This window comes from Ursus americanus, chromosome 12, assembly GCF_024610735.1.
Source record: "Ursus americanus isolate L20-20 chromosome 12, mUrsAme1.1.p, whole genome shotgun sequence".
Classification (NCBI taxonomy): domain Eukaryota; kingdom Metazoa; phylum Chordata; class Mammalia; order Carnivora; family Ursidae; genus Ursus; species Ursus americanus.
In genome coordinates this window covers 3,532,216-3,547,861 of record NC_142138.1, presented here as the reverse complement: position 1 = coordinate 3,547,861, position 15,646 = coordinate 3,532,216, and the positions used below count along the sequence as shown (strand labels likewise).

The 15,646-nt window shown below is 47.5% G+C and overlaps 1 protein-coding gene and 1 non-coding gene across 2 annotated transcripts in view; one reads left to right on the top strand and one right to left on the bottom strand.

Moving 5' to 3' along the window:
* Positions 1 to 4,751: 4,751 nt before the first annotated feature.
* On the top strand, positions 4,752 to 4,867 carry LOC123793849 (U5 spliceosomal RNA). The gene has a single exon (XR_006780089.1). It is a non-coding gene; the product is annotated as a U5 spliceosomal RNA (small nuclear RNA).
* Positions 4,868 to 10,032: 5,165 nt separating this feature from the next.
* ARMH1 (armadillo like helical domain containing 1) overlaps positions 10,033 to 15,646 on the bottom strand; it is a 34,579-nt gene continuing 28,965 nt past the window's right edge. Inside the window, exons 6-11 of the mRNA XM_087865828.1 lie at positions 11,294 to 11,416; positions 11,132 to 11,204; positions 10,857 to 10,986; positions 10,687 to 10,764; positions 10,345 to 10,426; positions 10,033 to 10,268 (exon numbers count right to left, since the gene is read on the bottom strand). Of these exons, the coding sequence (XP_087721954.1) occupies positions 10,153 to 10,268; positions 10,345 to 10,426; positions 10,687 to 10,764; positions 10,857 to 10,986; positions 11,132 to 11,204; positions 11,294 to 11,416 (602 nt within the window). The 3' untranslated portion in view covers positions 10,033 to 10,152. The remainder of the gene's footprint in view (positions 10,269 to 10,344; positions 10,427 to 10,686; positions 10,765 to 10,856; positions 10,987 to 11,131; positions 11,205 to 11,293; positions 11,417 to 15,646) is intronic.

Here is a 15,646-nt window from a genome sequence, read left to right as displayed (position 1 = left end):
TTAAAAAAAAAAAAAAAAAAAAAGACCACATTTCCCAGCCTTCAGCTCAGGTCCTGATCCCAGGGCCCTGGATCAAGCCCTGGATTGAGCCCTGCATTGGGCTCTCTGCTCAGCAGGGAGCCTGCTTCTGCCTCTGCCTCCCTCTCTGTCTCTCATGAATGAATAAATAAAATCTTAAAAAAAAAAAAGATGTAAAAAGTGACATCAAAAATGTAAAATGTGTTGGGGGAGAGTAATAATGTTGAACTCTACAGTGGGATCAAACTTAAGTTATCAAGTTAAAACAGATTGTTCTAGAGATAAGTTGTTATATGTAAGCCTTTTTTTATTTTTATTTTTTTTATTTTTTTTTTTAAAGATTTTTTATTTATTTATTCGACAGAGAGAGAGACAGCCAGCGAGAGAGGGAACACAAGCAGGGGGAGTGGGAGAGGAAGAAGCAGGCTCATAGCGGAGGAGCCTGATGTGGGGCTCGATCCCAGAACGCCGGGATCACGCCCTGAGCCGAAGGCAGACGCTCAACCGCTGTGCCACCCAGGCGCCCCGCCTTTTTTTATTTTTAATACAAGAGAACAAACACACGCTTTACTTTTCAATAAGTTTAAATCCTTGAGGGGGGCGCCTGGGTGGCTCGGTTGAGTGTCTGCCTTCGGTTCAGGTCATGATCTCAGGATCCTGGGATCAAGCCCCACGTCCAGCTCTCTGCTTGGCCAGGGGTCAACGTCTCCCTCTCCCTCTCCCTCTGTGTTCTCCCTCTCTGAAATAAATAAATAAAATCTTAAAAAAAAAATTCTTGAGGGGTAAAGCATCACATGGATTCTGTGTCCAATGGCCATAGCAGGAAGACTGCTGTGGAATTTGGCATGGACCATGTTTCCATGAGCAATTATCCTTTCCCCAGATTACTCGGGTTTTGTTTTGTTTGGCACCAGGAGTCACTGCGTCGTTCTTTGCACATACAAGCATACCTGTTGCCTAGAGAGAATGCAGTTTTATCTCTAGCACAAATACCTTCGCTTTTCACAAGAGCCATGTACTCCCTCAGTGGCTGGAGACCCTGCTTGTCGCCAGCAAAAATGGCCCTGAACCACAGCCTTCCAGTTACATTTGTCATTTTAGAAATCCTGTCCACAGAAGACCTCCACAGGCTCCAAAATGGAGGAAAGAAATCTGTATAAGGTTTGCCTTTTCAAGCGTATCTGAAGCACATTAGAGGAAATGTTTATATCTATTAAATTGCAGTACTGGGTGTGTTTTTGTCGTCTGTACTTTTCTGTGGAGTTAGAGACAATTCATGAAAAAAAATTTTTTGTTTTTAATTTGAGAGAGAGCGCATGAATCTTAAGCAGGTTCCACACCCAGTGCGGAGCCCATTGCCACGCTCAACGTCACAAGCTCCAGATCACGACCTGGGCAGAAATCACCAGTCTGCCGCTTAACTGACTGAGCCCCCCAGGCACCACTCGTGACAAATTTTTAAAATAAAAATGAGAAATGAGGAAGGAGAGACAAGAAAATAACTGTTTTACTATAGAAACTATTTCACCTAGTAAAAAACATATCTTGAAGTCTCTGATGTTTGAATCAATTTCAAGATCTGTGAAGCATTAATTACATGAGTCATCAAAAAAACTCAAGTTATTTGTTTAGAATAAAAGTCCCATTTGCTCTGTCGTGGCTGCAGGAACATTTTTTTTTTTTTACTCTCTTAAAAGTTTATTTATCTATTTATTTGCTTGTTTATTTATTTATTTATTTATTTATTTATTTATTTATTTATTTAAGTACTCTCTACACCCAACATGGGGCTGAAACTCATGACCCCAAGATCAAGAGTCACGTGCTCCTCCAACTGAGCCAGCCAGGCGCCCCTTTTCTTATTCTTACAATGCAACTTTATTTTTTATACGTTCTTTTCAGTGCATTGTTTTATTTCTATTTTAATTCCCCTATAGTTAAGTGCTACATTCGTTTCAAGTGTACAATACAGCGGTTCAGCACTTCCTTCCATGCGTCACTTGGGGCTCATCACACCAAGCGCCCTCCTTAATCCCCACCCCCTCTTTCACCCATCCCTCCACCCACCTCGCCAGGAAAACTTGTTTTTAACGAAGAGATTTCTGTCAGAACTTCTGAAACAAAAACACGCGGTGACGTTGTTGCGGTGTTCACCGTACTCCCTTCCCTCCTTCCCCCCTTCTTCCTCGGCTGGGCGCTAACGGAGCCCACGGGACCTGCAGGGGCGACCCAGGGGGCGAGGGGAGCAGACGCGCGCAGGGCTGGCGGTGGAAGCCCGCAGGCTGCGACGGGTTGGAGCGGGCTCACGAGCCCAGGTGGAGGAGGGGCAGCTGCTGGGGGCTCTCCGGTGGGGGGGACCGGGGGGCGGAGAGAGAGGAGAAGCGGCATCTGTTGCGAGATCGGGGGAAGGTGTGGGGACGGTTTCCCCGAGAGAAGGCCGTATGCAGCGGGGGCCTCGGGCGTGGGGAAACCGGGCGGAGGGACGCGTCAAGGAGGAGTGGGCCTTTCACCGGAGCGGGGGCTCAGCCGTCTGCTGTCTGCAGCGGTCCCGCGGCTCCAGGGGAGATGCCGAAAAGCTGCAAGGTTGGGGCTTTGGCCGCTGCGGAGAGGGAGGGGAGGCTGGAGGGCTGCAGCGCGGGTCACCGCCGTGGGGTCTCCCTGCACGCCTCCTCCCACCTGCCGCCGGAGTGACCGAGCCGGAGTCCGGGTCCTTCCTCGCACCCAAGGTGGACCACCATCCTCGCCCCTCCCCGCACTGTTTAATCCAGTCTCCTGGACCTTCACTCGGTCCCCCGACCGGCTCCTTCCCTTCGGCCAGATGCTAACCTTAAAAGGGGGAGGCGGAGGGCTAGCCTTCGATCTCCCGCCTTTCCAGAAAGGGTCTCTCGGTCTCTCTGATTTTTCAGGGCCAGCCTTGTCAGTAGAGTTCCCAGCACCGCCCGCCCGCTTTCTGACCTCAGCTCCCCCGCCCGCTCCCCGCAGTCGGACTGCCGCCGCGCCCCACTCCCTGAAACCGCTCTGGCCAGGTCACCCGCAACTGCCCCGCCGCTGAAGCCCATGGACCTTGCCGCCCCATCTCCCGCATTGGACAGAACTGACCACTCCCTTCCTGAAACGTCTTTCCTGCCCTTGGTTTCGGTTTGGTTCACGCTCCTAGTTTTCCGCCAGCCTTCCTAATTAATTGCACATGCTCCTGCCTGCCGACGGGCTCCTGCAGGCCACTGTGGTTTTTGTTTTTTGTGTTTTTTTAGATTTTATTTACTTAGCGCGCGCAGGTGGAGGGGCAGAGGGAGAGGAAGACACAGACTCACTGAGGAGCAAGGAGCCCAATGTGGGCCTCCATCCCGGACCCTGGGATCATGACCTGAACCGAAGTCAGACGCTGAAGCGACTGAACCACCCAGGCGCCCCTGCCACTGTTCTTTAGGGATCTCTCTGAGTGGTTTGCCTCTCCTCACCTTGCATTGGTTCCTTGGGCAGTTTGGGCCATCACTTATTTCTCTCTGGCTTTACTGCTTCGTGTCCTAATCTGTCTCCCAATTTCCTGCTAGCTATAATCCCCAAACTTGAGCTGGAGTGGGTGTTCAGTGCTTCTCAATTTAGCCTGCATCAGAATCACGCGAGGATTGTTAACCCAGACACTGGGGTCCCACCCCTAGGTTCTGACTCCGTAGGCCTGGGGTGGGGGCTGATCATTTGGATTTCTAACAAGTACCCAGGTGTATTTTCTAGAGTTCCATAACTAAACAGCACAGACTGGGTGGCTTAAACCACAGAAATACATTGTCTCACAGTTCTGGAAGCCTCAACTCAACTAATTACACCTGGAATGACCCTCTTTCCAAATAAAGTCACCTTCTGAGACAGTGGGAATGAAGACTTCAACAAATGAATTTGGGGAGGCACAATTCAACTCATAACACCAATAACACTAGGTGATGCTGACGCTGCTTCAAACCACGAATCTGATCATATTGTCCTTTAAAGAGTTTCAGTTGCTCCCCGTTGCCCTCAAGGTAGGTCGAAGCTCTTTGGTTGGCATTGAAGGCCCATGAAAATCTGGTCCTTGCTACTTAGCCACTTGCCCTTTCACTACTCCGGCTCATACTGCTTATGGTGCTGCCCTGAATGACCTCACCACCCTACTTTGATGAATCCTTACATGCTTGGCCCATGTGTCACTGAACATTCTGTTATCACTGCTCACCACACATTCCTAAGACCCAGCGCAGGGTTTGACACAGGGTTCAATACATTTTTGTTGAATGAATGCATGAAGACAATTATTTTTAGGACTTAGAGTTCAATTTTAATTTTTAAGTCAAGCTAAATTTTACCTTGGAGTGTCAATTATAAAACAAAATGAAAACAAAACAAAAAAAAAGTGAGACTCTGGACCAGGCATCTATTTCCCTGCCAATCTGGCTTCTGCCCTGCTCCCTGGTGGTGGCTCTAGGCCTAGCAGGAAAGCGAACTAAGGAATTTCCGGCAACCGGAGGCTGGTGACCAAGCTTCATTTACATACCCACAATGCATTGCACCCGGGGGTAGTTCTTATTTTAAAACGGCAAGATTTTTCTTTTTCTTTCAAGTTTTTTCCCCCAGAAATGAGAATGCCTTCACAGAATTGACTGAGATAAAGGCAGAAGTAACTGTCTCTTTTGGATAAGAAACTACCATTGCTGATCTAGGAGTGACAGTTACCCGAGAGCTGTGTGAGTGTTACCGGCAGTATACTCTGGTTTCTCTTCAGATCGTATAAATCTTTCGCCTTTTACTAAAGATTTCCGTGGAGAGGAACAATTCTGAGTGTTTACCCAATTTTTTGAGGCCTTGCGTATGCAGGGCTTACTATGGTGCGTGGAAAAAATAGACTTAATATGTGTTAGAAGTGTAGTTTTGTACGTACAAAGTGGGGTATACGTGTCTTTTTTTCGGGAGCTTATCGGTAAAGAACTTTCGTACAAGTGTTTTTAGGTGATACTGCCATTTTAGATTTTGTTATACTATGTAAATTGTTTATTTTATTTACGGCTTGACTGGTGAGAACTCCCAGCTCAACTCTTCGCGTGTAATTGGCTGTAAGCCCAGAAGGGTTTATTCAATCTCTGTGGCTGATTTTAACTACTCACCACGCTTGGTTACAGAAGTTTTTTTGTGGTGGACTCGGTGAAGTAAATATTTTTCGTGTTTCACCACCACTTGTCTCTGCTTTTGGATTACGTCAGAGGCCAGTGGTCCAAAGTGGTGTGGAACCTCCAGAGCGAGGTGCTCTTGCACTTCTGTAACCCAGTTCCGCGTGGTTTTACTCTAGAATCTCTACTTTTCTTACGGGGTTTTTCTCACACATCCCCGCTACAGTGCAGATCTGTCCCATGCGCATTTTAAGTAAACTGCCACTTTCGCCTGACTTGCCCAGCGCCTGCAACGATGCCGATTTGTTGACTAGGTAACTCGAAGAACGAATTGGGTGTATGGGTCTACCTACTGCTCAAAGGGTCTATTTGTACTTCTAGGTACGAGGTCGCTCATGGTGGATTGCGTTACATCTCTCTTTACTAATCTTTAGAAAAATGTCTCAGGCGTGGCTTGGATTGTTCCGCTGTGGAGTGAGTTTATGTTGGAGAGGCGATGCTGACCGCCGAAGGAGGGAGGGGATGAAAGCTCTCACCCTGGGGTACGGAAAAGGAAGGAACCATCTTGTGTTGCGGGGGTGTGTGTGCCCACTCAGCCTTACCCTCTAACAATGGCACCGTTACAGGAAATTCAAGTACATTAGCAGAGGTGGCTGATACACTTCATCCCCAAGGCTTTGCATTTGCTATGTTCACAGGTTGGAGACCACCAAGCATTAACTTGAACTGTCTCCTGTGCGTGGCATGGGGCACAGAGCAGTTGCCCAACAGATGTTTGCTACCAATAGAATATTCGGTAACCTGTTTTTGTTGAGGTCTTGAATAAAACTTTTTTTAATTCAGACATTTTTTTAAAAAAGATTTTATTTGACAGAGACAGCGAGAGAGGGAACACGAGCGGGGGTGGGAGAGGGAGAAGCAGGCTTCCGGCTGAGCAGGGAGCCTGATGGGGGGCTCGATCCCAGGGACCTGGGATCATGACCTGAGCCTAAGGCAGACGCTTAACGACTGAGCCACCCTTGAATAAAACTTTTAACTTCTGCTTTTCTTCCCTTTTCTTTTTAAAAAAGATTTTATTTGGGGCACCTGGGTGGCTCAGTTGGTTGATTAAGCGTCTGCTTTCATCTGAGGTCATGATCCTGGACTCCTGGGATCGAGCCCCGCATCCCGCTCCTGCTCGTAGGGAAGCCCGCTTCTCCCTCTCCCTCTGCTGCTCCTCCTGTTTGTGCTCTCCCTCTTTTTCTTTCTCAAATAAATAAAATCTTTTTTTTTTTTTAAGATTTTATTTATCTATTTGACAGAGAGACAGGCAGCGAGAGAGGGAACACAAGCAGGGGGAGTGGGAGAGGAAGAAGCAGGCTCCCAGCAGAGGAGCCTGATGTGGGACTCGATCCCAGGACCCTGGGATCATGCCCTGAGCCAAAGGCAGACGCTTAACGACTGAGCCACCCGGGCACCCCCGATTCTCGATTTCTGTTCAGGTCCTGATCTCAGGATCCTGGGACGGAGCCCCCTATCTGGCTCTGTGCTCAGTGGGGCGTCTGCTTCTCTGCCCCTCCCCCATTCATGCACGTTCTCTAAAATAAACAAAACTTTTATTTTATAGTTTTTAAAAGTTTTTATTTATTTAACAGAGACAGCAAAAAAGGGAACAGAAGTAGGGGGAGCTGGAGGGAGAAGCAGATTCCCCGCTGAGCAGGAAGACTGACCCGGGGCTGGATCCCAGGACGCCCCAAGGACCCTGGGATCATGACCTGAGCCATAGGTAGCCACTTAACGACTGAGCCACCCAGGCGCCCCCAAAATAAACCTTTTTTTTTTTCTTCTAAGGGAAAAGAAAACAGAAGTTACATTTTGGGGACAGTTGTGGAAATTTTAGTATGCACTCTATTTTAGATATTAATAAATGTATAGGTTTTCTTGTTGCTGTACAAGTAACTATAAACTTTGTGATTTAACACAAATTTATTCTCTTACAGTTCTGGAGGTCAGCAGTCTAAAATCAAGGTGTTGGCAGGGATGCCTTCCTCCTACAGACTTTACAGGAGACTGTTTCCTTGCCTCTTTCAGCTTCTAGAAGCTGCCTGTATATGACCCCTTCACATCACTCCACCTCTCTTGCTTCTGTCCTGTCATCTCCAGTTCTAACTCTGGATCCTCCTGCCTCCCTCTATAATTATAAGGGCTCTTGTGACTATCCAGGGTCTACCTGGCTAATCCAGAATAATCTTCCCATCTCAAGACCCTTAATTTAATCACGCCCACAATATTATTTTTATCATGTAAAGTAACATACTCACAGGTTCCAGGCATAGGATGTGGACACACTTGGGGACCATTACTCAGACCACCAAAATAATGATATTGTAATTATGTAGGAGAATGTCCTTATTCTTAGTAGAAACATAATGTGAAGTATTTAGTGGTGAAATGTCACGATACTGAAACTTCATTTTTTAAAAAGTAATCTCTACCCTGAATGTGGAACTTGAACTCAGGACCATGAGATCAAGAGTTGCACGCTCTATTGACTGAGCCAGCCATGCGCCCCAGTAAGTGAAACTTTCCAGTGGCTCAGTAAACACAGAGAGAGAGAAAGCAAATGTGTCCAGGAGTGACAGGTATACAGGTATTCACTGTATCTTTCTTTCTTCCTTTTTCTTTCTTTCTTTCTTTCTTTCTTTCTTTCTTTCTTTCTTTCTTTCTTTTCTTTCTTTCTTTCTTTCTTTCTTTCTTTCTTTCTTTCTTTCTTTCTCTCTCTCTTTCTTTCTTTCTTTCAAGATTTTATTTATTCATGAGAGACCCAGAGAGACAGGCAGAGGCAGAGGGAGAAGTAGGCTCCCCGAGGAGCAGGGAGCCCGATGCGGGACTCAATTCCAGGACTCCGAGATCATGACTGGAGCCGAAGGCAGATGTCCAACCATCTGAGCCACCCAGGCGCCTTATTCACTGTATTTTTCTTTCAACTTTTTTGTAGCTTTGAACTTATAAAAAGTGGGGGAAATATATATTAATAAATTCCATGTAATGTGTATGAGTTACATATTTATATTATACATAAGATTCAATTTTAAAAGTTCTACTGTTTTTATTGAACTATGGTCACCTTAGACCAGTGGCTTCCAGATTTTTGGATTTTCCAATTATTAAAATTTCCAAAAAATTTCTGGGCTACCTTTTTACCATCATTCTACAAAACAAAGACTATCTGAAGATTAAAAACAGACACTTCTTTAAAACAGAAAACCCATTTACCTTTATAGAAAGCATAACTATATTTTGTTAACTTTTCTCTCAAAGCTCAGTCTGAGGGAAAGGCTGGGCTGCCTTAGATTAACACTATCAGGGCCGGCGATGCCCTCTTGTGGCCACCTGGAGAATTACTGCTATCTGACTTCATTTCCTCTGATTTGATGGACAATTTCCTCACTATACCTCAGTTATTAACACGTGCATGCCAGGCATTGTTCTCAGTGTTTGGGATGTATTGGTAAAGAACAAACATACCCCTGACCTAGTTCAGCATATACACAGGTGGAGAGAGAGCCCATACACAAATAAATAAGGTAATAACTGTTGTGGGAAAAAAGTAGCTGCATAAGGGACTTGGGGACCAGAGTATAGGAATGGTAATGTAAGCAGCCCTCATTGAGAAGGTGACTTTTGCATAGAGTTGCAAGGAGGTGAGGGAGTTCACCATGTAGCTATATAGCTGAGGTGAAAGGTTCTAAGAACCATATAGCTATGCTATTCAGTGAAGGAGAGAAGTAGGAGACAAGATTGCCTACGGTCCTCCCTGCAGGCCACAGGAAGGGCTTTAGCTTTACTGTTCCTGAAATGGAGATCCCTGCAAGGTTTTGAGCAGTGACAGAATCTAAGTTTAAAAGAACTACCCTGGGGGTGCCTGGGTGGCTCAGTCAGTTGGGCGTCTGTCTTCAGCTCAGGTTATGATCCCAGTGTCCTGGGATCGAGCCCCACATCAGGCTCCCTGCTCTGCGGGAGCCTGCTTCTCCCTCTCCTTCTATCTCCCCTTGCTTGTGCTCTCTCATTCTCAAATAAATAAAATCTTAAAAAATAAAATAAAATAAAATAAAAGACTATCCTGGCTGCTGTATTGAAAAGAGAATGGGGTAGAAAAGCCTCTAGAGTCGTCTAAACGATGGTGGGAAAACAAAGTAGGAAGAACAATGGTGGCTCAGATTAGGGTATTAGCAACAGAGGTAGTGAGATATGGCTGGATATGAGATATGGCTGGATTCTGGATATATCTGGAAGGTAGGGTCAACAGACAGAATGGATACAGATATTGAAGAGACACGTTAAGGAGAACACTATTTTGTTCGAAGTGGCAGAAAGGATGAGTTGCCGTCAGTTGAGTTGGGGAAGGTGGCACAGGATCTGGAGTCCAGTTTTGGAAACAAAGAGATGGAAATATTTAACTGGAAATAGAAATGGAGTCAATGACATATAAATGGCATTTAAAGTTCTTACACGGGATGAGATTAGCAGGGTGAAAAAGTCGATAGAGGCTCAAGGTCACTCCAATTTGAAAGAAGCTGGGTTGAGAGGATGAATCAGCGAAAGAGAATGAGAGGAAGCAACCAGGGGTAGGAGAAAAAGCAGGTGAGCGTGGTCTCCTGGAGGAGAGAGTGTAGGGGGCAGTAGGGAGCAGAGGTGAGGGTCTCTCCTCAGGCTATGCCCTTAAATCTTCCAGGATGCTGATGTTCCTTCCCTCCGAACCAGCTTTTTTCGTGGATGAGCAGAGGATCAGCAAAGCTCTCATTTAATCCCCCCTCCCCCCTACAGGGAGAACAGACAGATAGCAAGACTATTTATTGAATTCTTGCCAGCCAGCGCTCTCCCTCTCCCCTACTGGCAGGCCCAACCCTCAGCCTCCCACCTGGGGCCAGTGGAGTCACCGCGAGCGTGACCCCAGGATCCTTCTGCCAGGCTTCCTGAAACACAGCCCGGGCCTTTCTGGATTGCCTCAGAGGCTCTGTTACTCCGTTCCCTCCATATCCTCCTTCTGGAAGTAGGTGACGTAAGCCAGCTGGTGGTCATGAGCGTCAAGGTAAAAGCTCGTGTTGCTGTGGGGGCCGCCCCTGAGGTGTAATGCTGGAGGCGGGGGAGGCGAGCCTGAGTCTGGGTGCCCGCTGCGCCTCTGGCCCAAGTCCCCTCCCTCCCCACTCACCTTTGGAAACATTGACCTTGTTGGCCGCCAGGATGTCCGCCTGAACGCTATCTATTTTCATGTACAAGTCCCCGGCATTGCTCTGAGGACGGGAGCAAGGGGAGCCTGGCGGAGGCTGCCAGGGCAGTCTGGACTTGGGGGTGGGCACGGGGCTGACCGGAAGCGCAGGGAAGGGACCGGAAGGACGCCGGGGGGTGGGGAGGAGCCCGAGCCCCGGCGGTCCCTCCAGCAGCCGGCCCCCCGGCCCAGCGTGTGTAGGGGGTGTGTCCCGGGGGAGGGACGCCGTGGAGGCGGCCCGGTCGGTCGGGGTCGCGGCTCTTGGGGGCGGGGCGGGGCACTCACGAGGAAGAGCTGGTAGAGCTCCTCTCCCATGGACCTGCGCACGTGCTCCTCCACCACCGGGAACACCTGCACGAAGTACTGCGGCGGCGGCGGCGGGGCGGGACGGCGGGGTGACTGCGGTGCCCTCGCCCGGGCCCCGCCGCGCCGCCCCGCGCCACCCCGCCGCTCACCTCCAGCGTGAGGCTGGCCTGCCGCTGGCTGTTGCTGTGGTCCGAGTTGCCCATGGCGGCCAACAGGCTGTGCACCACGCGCAGGTGCAGCATCTTCTCCGCGATGCTTATGTTGCTGCGCGCCAGGACCCTGGGCCGGGCATTCGGGCGGCTGCGACCCTTGGGACCCTCCGGCGCCCCGCGGCCCGAGCCCCCCCCCCCCGCCCCGGGACCCGCGGGCAGCGCCGGCCTGGCTTGCGGCATCCCCCATTCCCCGTGCCCGCTTGCCCCCTTACCCGATGGCCTTGGCCGCCGCGGCCTGCTGCAAGAACACTGGCAGGTGGGCGGTGAGCTGGGGAACCAAGGAGTCTGGCGGAGAGGGCGGCCGTGAGGCGACAGGCCCCGCTTCCCAAGCCCAGCACCCCCGCCTCGCAGCCTCAGTCCGAGCGGCACCCTACCGTTGAAGATTTTGGGCTGCAGTTTGCTGGTCTCCTTGAAGGACGGTATCAGCAGCTCCACAAGGCCCTTGAGCAGCGCCTGGCACACGTCGTAGTTGACCAGGTCCTTGATAAGCTCGATGGCTGGGGAAGGGCAGAGGCGCTGGGGAGGCCTGACGCTCCAAAACCCCCATCCCCACCAAGCAAGCAAAGACCCCCTTGAACCAAGTCTCTTCCCTTACCCCCATTCCCTTCCTGCACCTTTTACTGGCCAGCACCGTGCAAGCCGTGTGTGGGGGAAGCTGGGCAGGCAACACCTCAGTCCTGCCGCCCTGGATCTGTGGCTAAAGAGGAGGAGGAGAGGGCCGAGCCTCATCCCCCCACGCTCACCCCTTGCATAACTAGCCATAGACGGAGGAGGAAAGGTTGAATGGTGAGCCCACCCATCAAGGAGGCTTAGAGGCTGTCAGAGCTGGGGCCCCACCGAGGTGGGGCCACTTTAGGCTCGGAGGAATCCGGGAATCCGGATGTCACCGAGGTAGGAGGGGCTAGGTCTTCAAAGGGAGAAAGGATGGGCACAGACAGGGGGTTAGAGGGGGACAGAGCGAGTGGGTGGAGAATGTGTGGCAGAAAGTGAGAAGGGTGGAAGTGAAGGAGACTGTGGTAGTTTCTGACAAACCATTTATGGAGCCCTAGGCTTTCCACACAGTATCCCATCAAAGTTCACCATAACCAAAAGAGGTTTGCTTTGCAATGACACTGTGACTGTTAGCCCATTTCATTTTTGAGGGAATGAGGAACAGAGATAAAGCATTATTGGCTAAAGGACCACAGCCAGGAAGGGGTGGAAGCAAAAGGAAAGACTTGGTTAGTGAAGGAAGGGGGAACTAGAATTTATTGAGGGGGTTTTCCTAGAGATACTTTCCATGCATTCACTCAGCCTTTGGGCAAATCTGCCCAGAACACCTGTCATGCCAGGGGCACAGTATGGTATTACAAAAAGGGTCAGGCAGTGGGGGTGCCTGGGAAGACGGAGAAAACGGAATATCTTTGCAAAAAGAGAGGAGTCAGAGAGAGGCAGAGCTGGAAGGGGGCGGGGTGAGTTGGTCATGTGATGGAACACTGGGGTAAGTGTTATTTTAAACACACACGTATTTGCTATGTCAGAGACAGAACCATGCTCCCCAGAGCAGCAGTCAGATGCAGCCCATCTCTCCACTTACTCCTACGGGAGCCGAGACTTCCGGGAAGCGGGGTTCCCTGACTAGCTCATTTACATACCAGAACTCATATAGACACATGGGAACTATTACCAGTAATATCTCTTCGAATAATGAAAATTAACCTTTTATATACCTTGTCTGGAAAGTTTTGCCCAGTAAGGATAAGCTTGAGAGAATTATCTGCCGTGGAAGAAAAGCGTTTGGGGTTAGGTGCAAAGGCACCAAAAGCGTAGGGGGATCAGCCAGTATCCGGGACGATGGGCACAGGCACAATGTACATATTGTTTCTCTCTGTTTTAGTTGGGTCTTTGGTGTAGGCGCCAAGGGTTTTTGTGGGGTGAAATGCTAGAGAATCGGTAGTGCAATTTTTGGAGACCTTACTTAGATAAGGCTAGGCATTGTCTGTGTCAAAGATAGGTTCTTCACTCATTAAAACCTTAACAGATTCGATTCAACTGTGAGACAACAATGCTGTTTGGGATCCTAAGACCCCCTAGAATTGTGCAACACTTTAAAAAATGCCTTATTGTTGTTATTTTTTTTAAATCAGTAAACATCATTCTATTGTGGGAGTTGTTTTTGTTTTGTTTTTTTTTGTATACTTGTTTAGAGTGCACACATAAATGGGGGAAGGGCCAGAGTGAGAGCATCTTTCAAGCAGACTGGGTCAGGAACCTGAGGCAGCTGGATCCCACAACCCAGGAGATCGTGATCTGAGGGAAACCAAGAGTCCCATGCTTAACCAGCTGAGCCACCCAGGAGCGCCTTAGAAAATGTTTTGTGTCCCCTCCCACCCGGAGCAGTGGGTGGGCCAGGTTGTGGACCCAGCACTACTGTTGGCCAACCCTACCGTCACCCAGAGGGCTCATTTGCATATCCATGGGTGCCACCCTTGGTACTACATTTCCCTTTAAAACTGCACATTTCCCTGTTTCCTTGGATCAACTTATGTCTTTTCCAAAAACCCGTTTCACAAATTTTCCTAGCAGGGTGACTGTTGCATAGGAATAGACACCAGTCTTGGAGAACTGCGGTTATGGAAAGAGTCGCAAACATAGCTAAGTATACTCTGGTTTCTCCTCAGATCTGGGTCTCGCCTTTTACTAAAGATTTCCATGCAGAGGAATGTTTGCAAGTTTGCCTTATTTCTGAGCCCAAAGGAAAAGTTTCCAATGTTTCATCTATTAGGTGTGGCATTGCTATAGTTTTTTGTAGATCTCTCTTATTGGACAGATATTAAATTTTTTCAAACGTTTTTCCTATTAAGATGATATATGTGCGGGACACCTGGGTGGCTCAGTCGGTTAAGCATCTGCCTTCGGCTCAGGTCATGATCCCAGGGTCCTGGGATCGAGTCCCACATCGGGCTCCTTGCTCAGCGGGGAGCCTGCTTCTCCCTCTGCCTGCCGCTCCCCCTGCTTATGCTCTCTCTCTCTGACAAATAAATAAAATCTTAAAAATAATGAATACTATAAAATATATATGTGCATTCCTAGATGATGTATTATCCCTGGCATATGTTGCTAGATTCAATTTGCTAGTATTTTGTGTAGAGTTTACGCAGCTATGTTCATGAGTAAGATTGGTGTGTAATTTCTCTTTTGCATGCTATCATCGATGGATTTTTATATTAAGATTAGGCTAACCTTAAAAAAAGATTAGGCTAACCTTAGAAAATGAGTTGGGGTTTGTATTCTCTTTTTCTAATCTTGAGAAGTTTGTGAATACGAGAATTTTATCTTGAATGTTTGATATAATTCTCTAAAGCTGATTTTATGAAAAAAAATACTGATTCATTTTCTTTAATGGTTAGAGAACTGTTTGTTTTCTCTTTCTTCACAAGTCCATTTTGGTAGGTTATAATTTTAAGCAGTTTTCACCTACATTTGCAAACATTGAAAAAAGTTCATTATATCATCTTTTTTATCATTTTAATGAGTGTAGCATCTTTAGTGATGTCTTTTTTAAATATTCTTCATATTGATTATGTGACTTTTCTCTTTTTGCATCAAATCCCTTTGCCCCCAAGCCCTATGGGGGTAACACACATGGATGCCTGCTTGTGCAATTGTGTGCCCTACAATGAGAAACGCTTATCTCAGAGAACCTGAATGTTACAGTCAGTAAGCATGCCTGCCTTTTGCTCTAAAGGGGGAAATATCTTTATTTTCCAAAGCTGTTTGCTCATCAACATCCTTGAAAGATAGTCTGGGACAAAGAGCAGTTGGTATTTCACTTAAAAGACACACAGAAATGTGACAGACCTATAGAGAATTGTCTCCTAGGATCATTTTTCTTTGACAAGTAGTAATCCTTCAGTAGATATGCTTGCTTTGTTCCTGAACTTAGGGGCAAAGCATTCAGTGTTTCACTATTAAGTATAATGTTAGCTGTAGACTTTTGGTAGATGCTTTTTTAAAATCAAGTGGGGGAAGTTCCTCTCTAGTCCTATTTTCCTGAGGGTTTTTATTATCAATGAGTACTAACTTTGTCAAATGCATTTTCTGCACTGATTGATATAATCATGCGATTTTTCATCTTTAGCCTGTTAATTTGGTAGATTAAACTGATTGTTTTTTTTGGATATTGAACCAGCCTTGCATTCCGGGAATGAACCCCAATTTGTCATGATGTATGATTCTTTTTATATATTGCTGAATCCTAATTGCTAATCTTTTGTTAAGGATTTTTGCATCTATATTGATGAAGGATATTGATCTGTAATTTTCTTATACTGCCACTGTCTGGTTTTGGTATTAGGGTAATACTAGCCTTATAAAATCAATTAGGAATTATTCCCGCCCCTTCAGTTTTCTGGAAATGTAGAATTGTGTTCTATTAATGTCAATTATACCCTGCTGGTTGACGCTGTTGAGTTCTATATACTTGCTGATTTTTCTTTTCTTTTTATTATTATTATTTTTAAAAAATTATTTGAGAGAGAGAGCACAAGCAGGGTAGCTGCAGAGGGAGAGGGAGAAGCAGACTCCCCACTGAGCAGGGAGCCTGACACAGGGCTCAATCCCAGGACCCTGGGATCATGATCTGAGCTGAAGGCAGATGTTTAACCGACTGAGCCACCGAGGTGTCCCTAAACTTAGTTTTTGATAGGTTGAAGTCTCTGAGAGTCATTTCCCAGTCTACTAGTCAC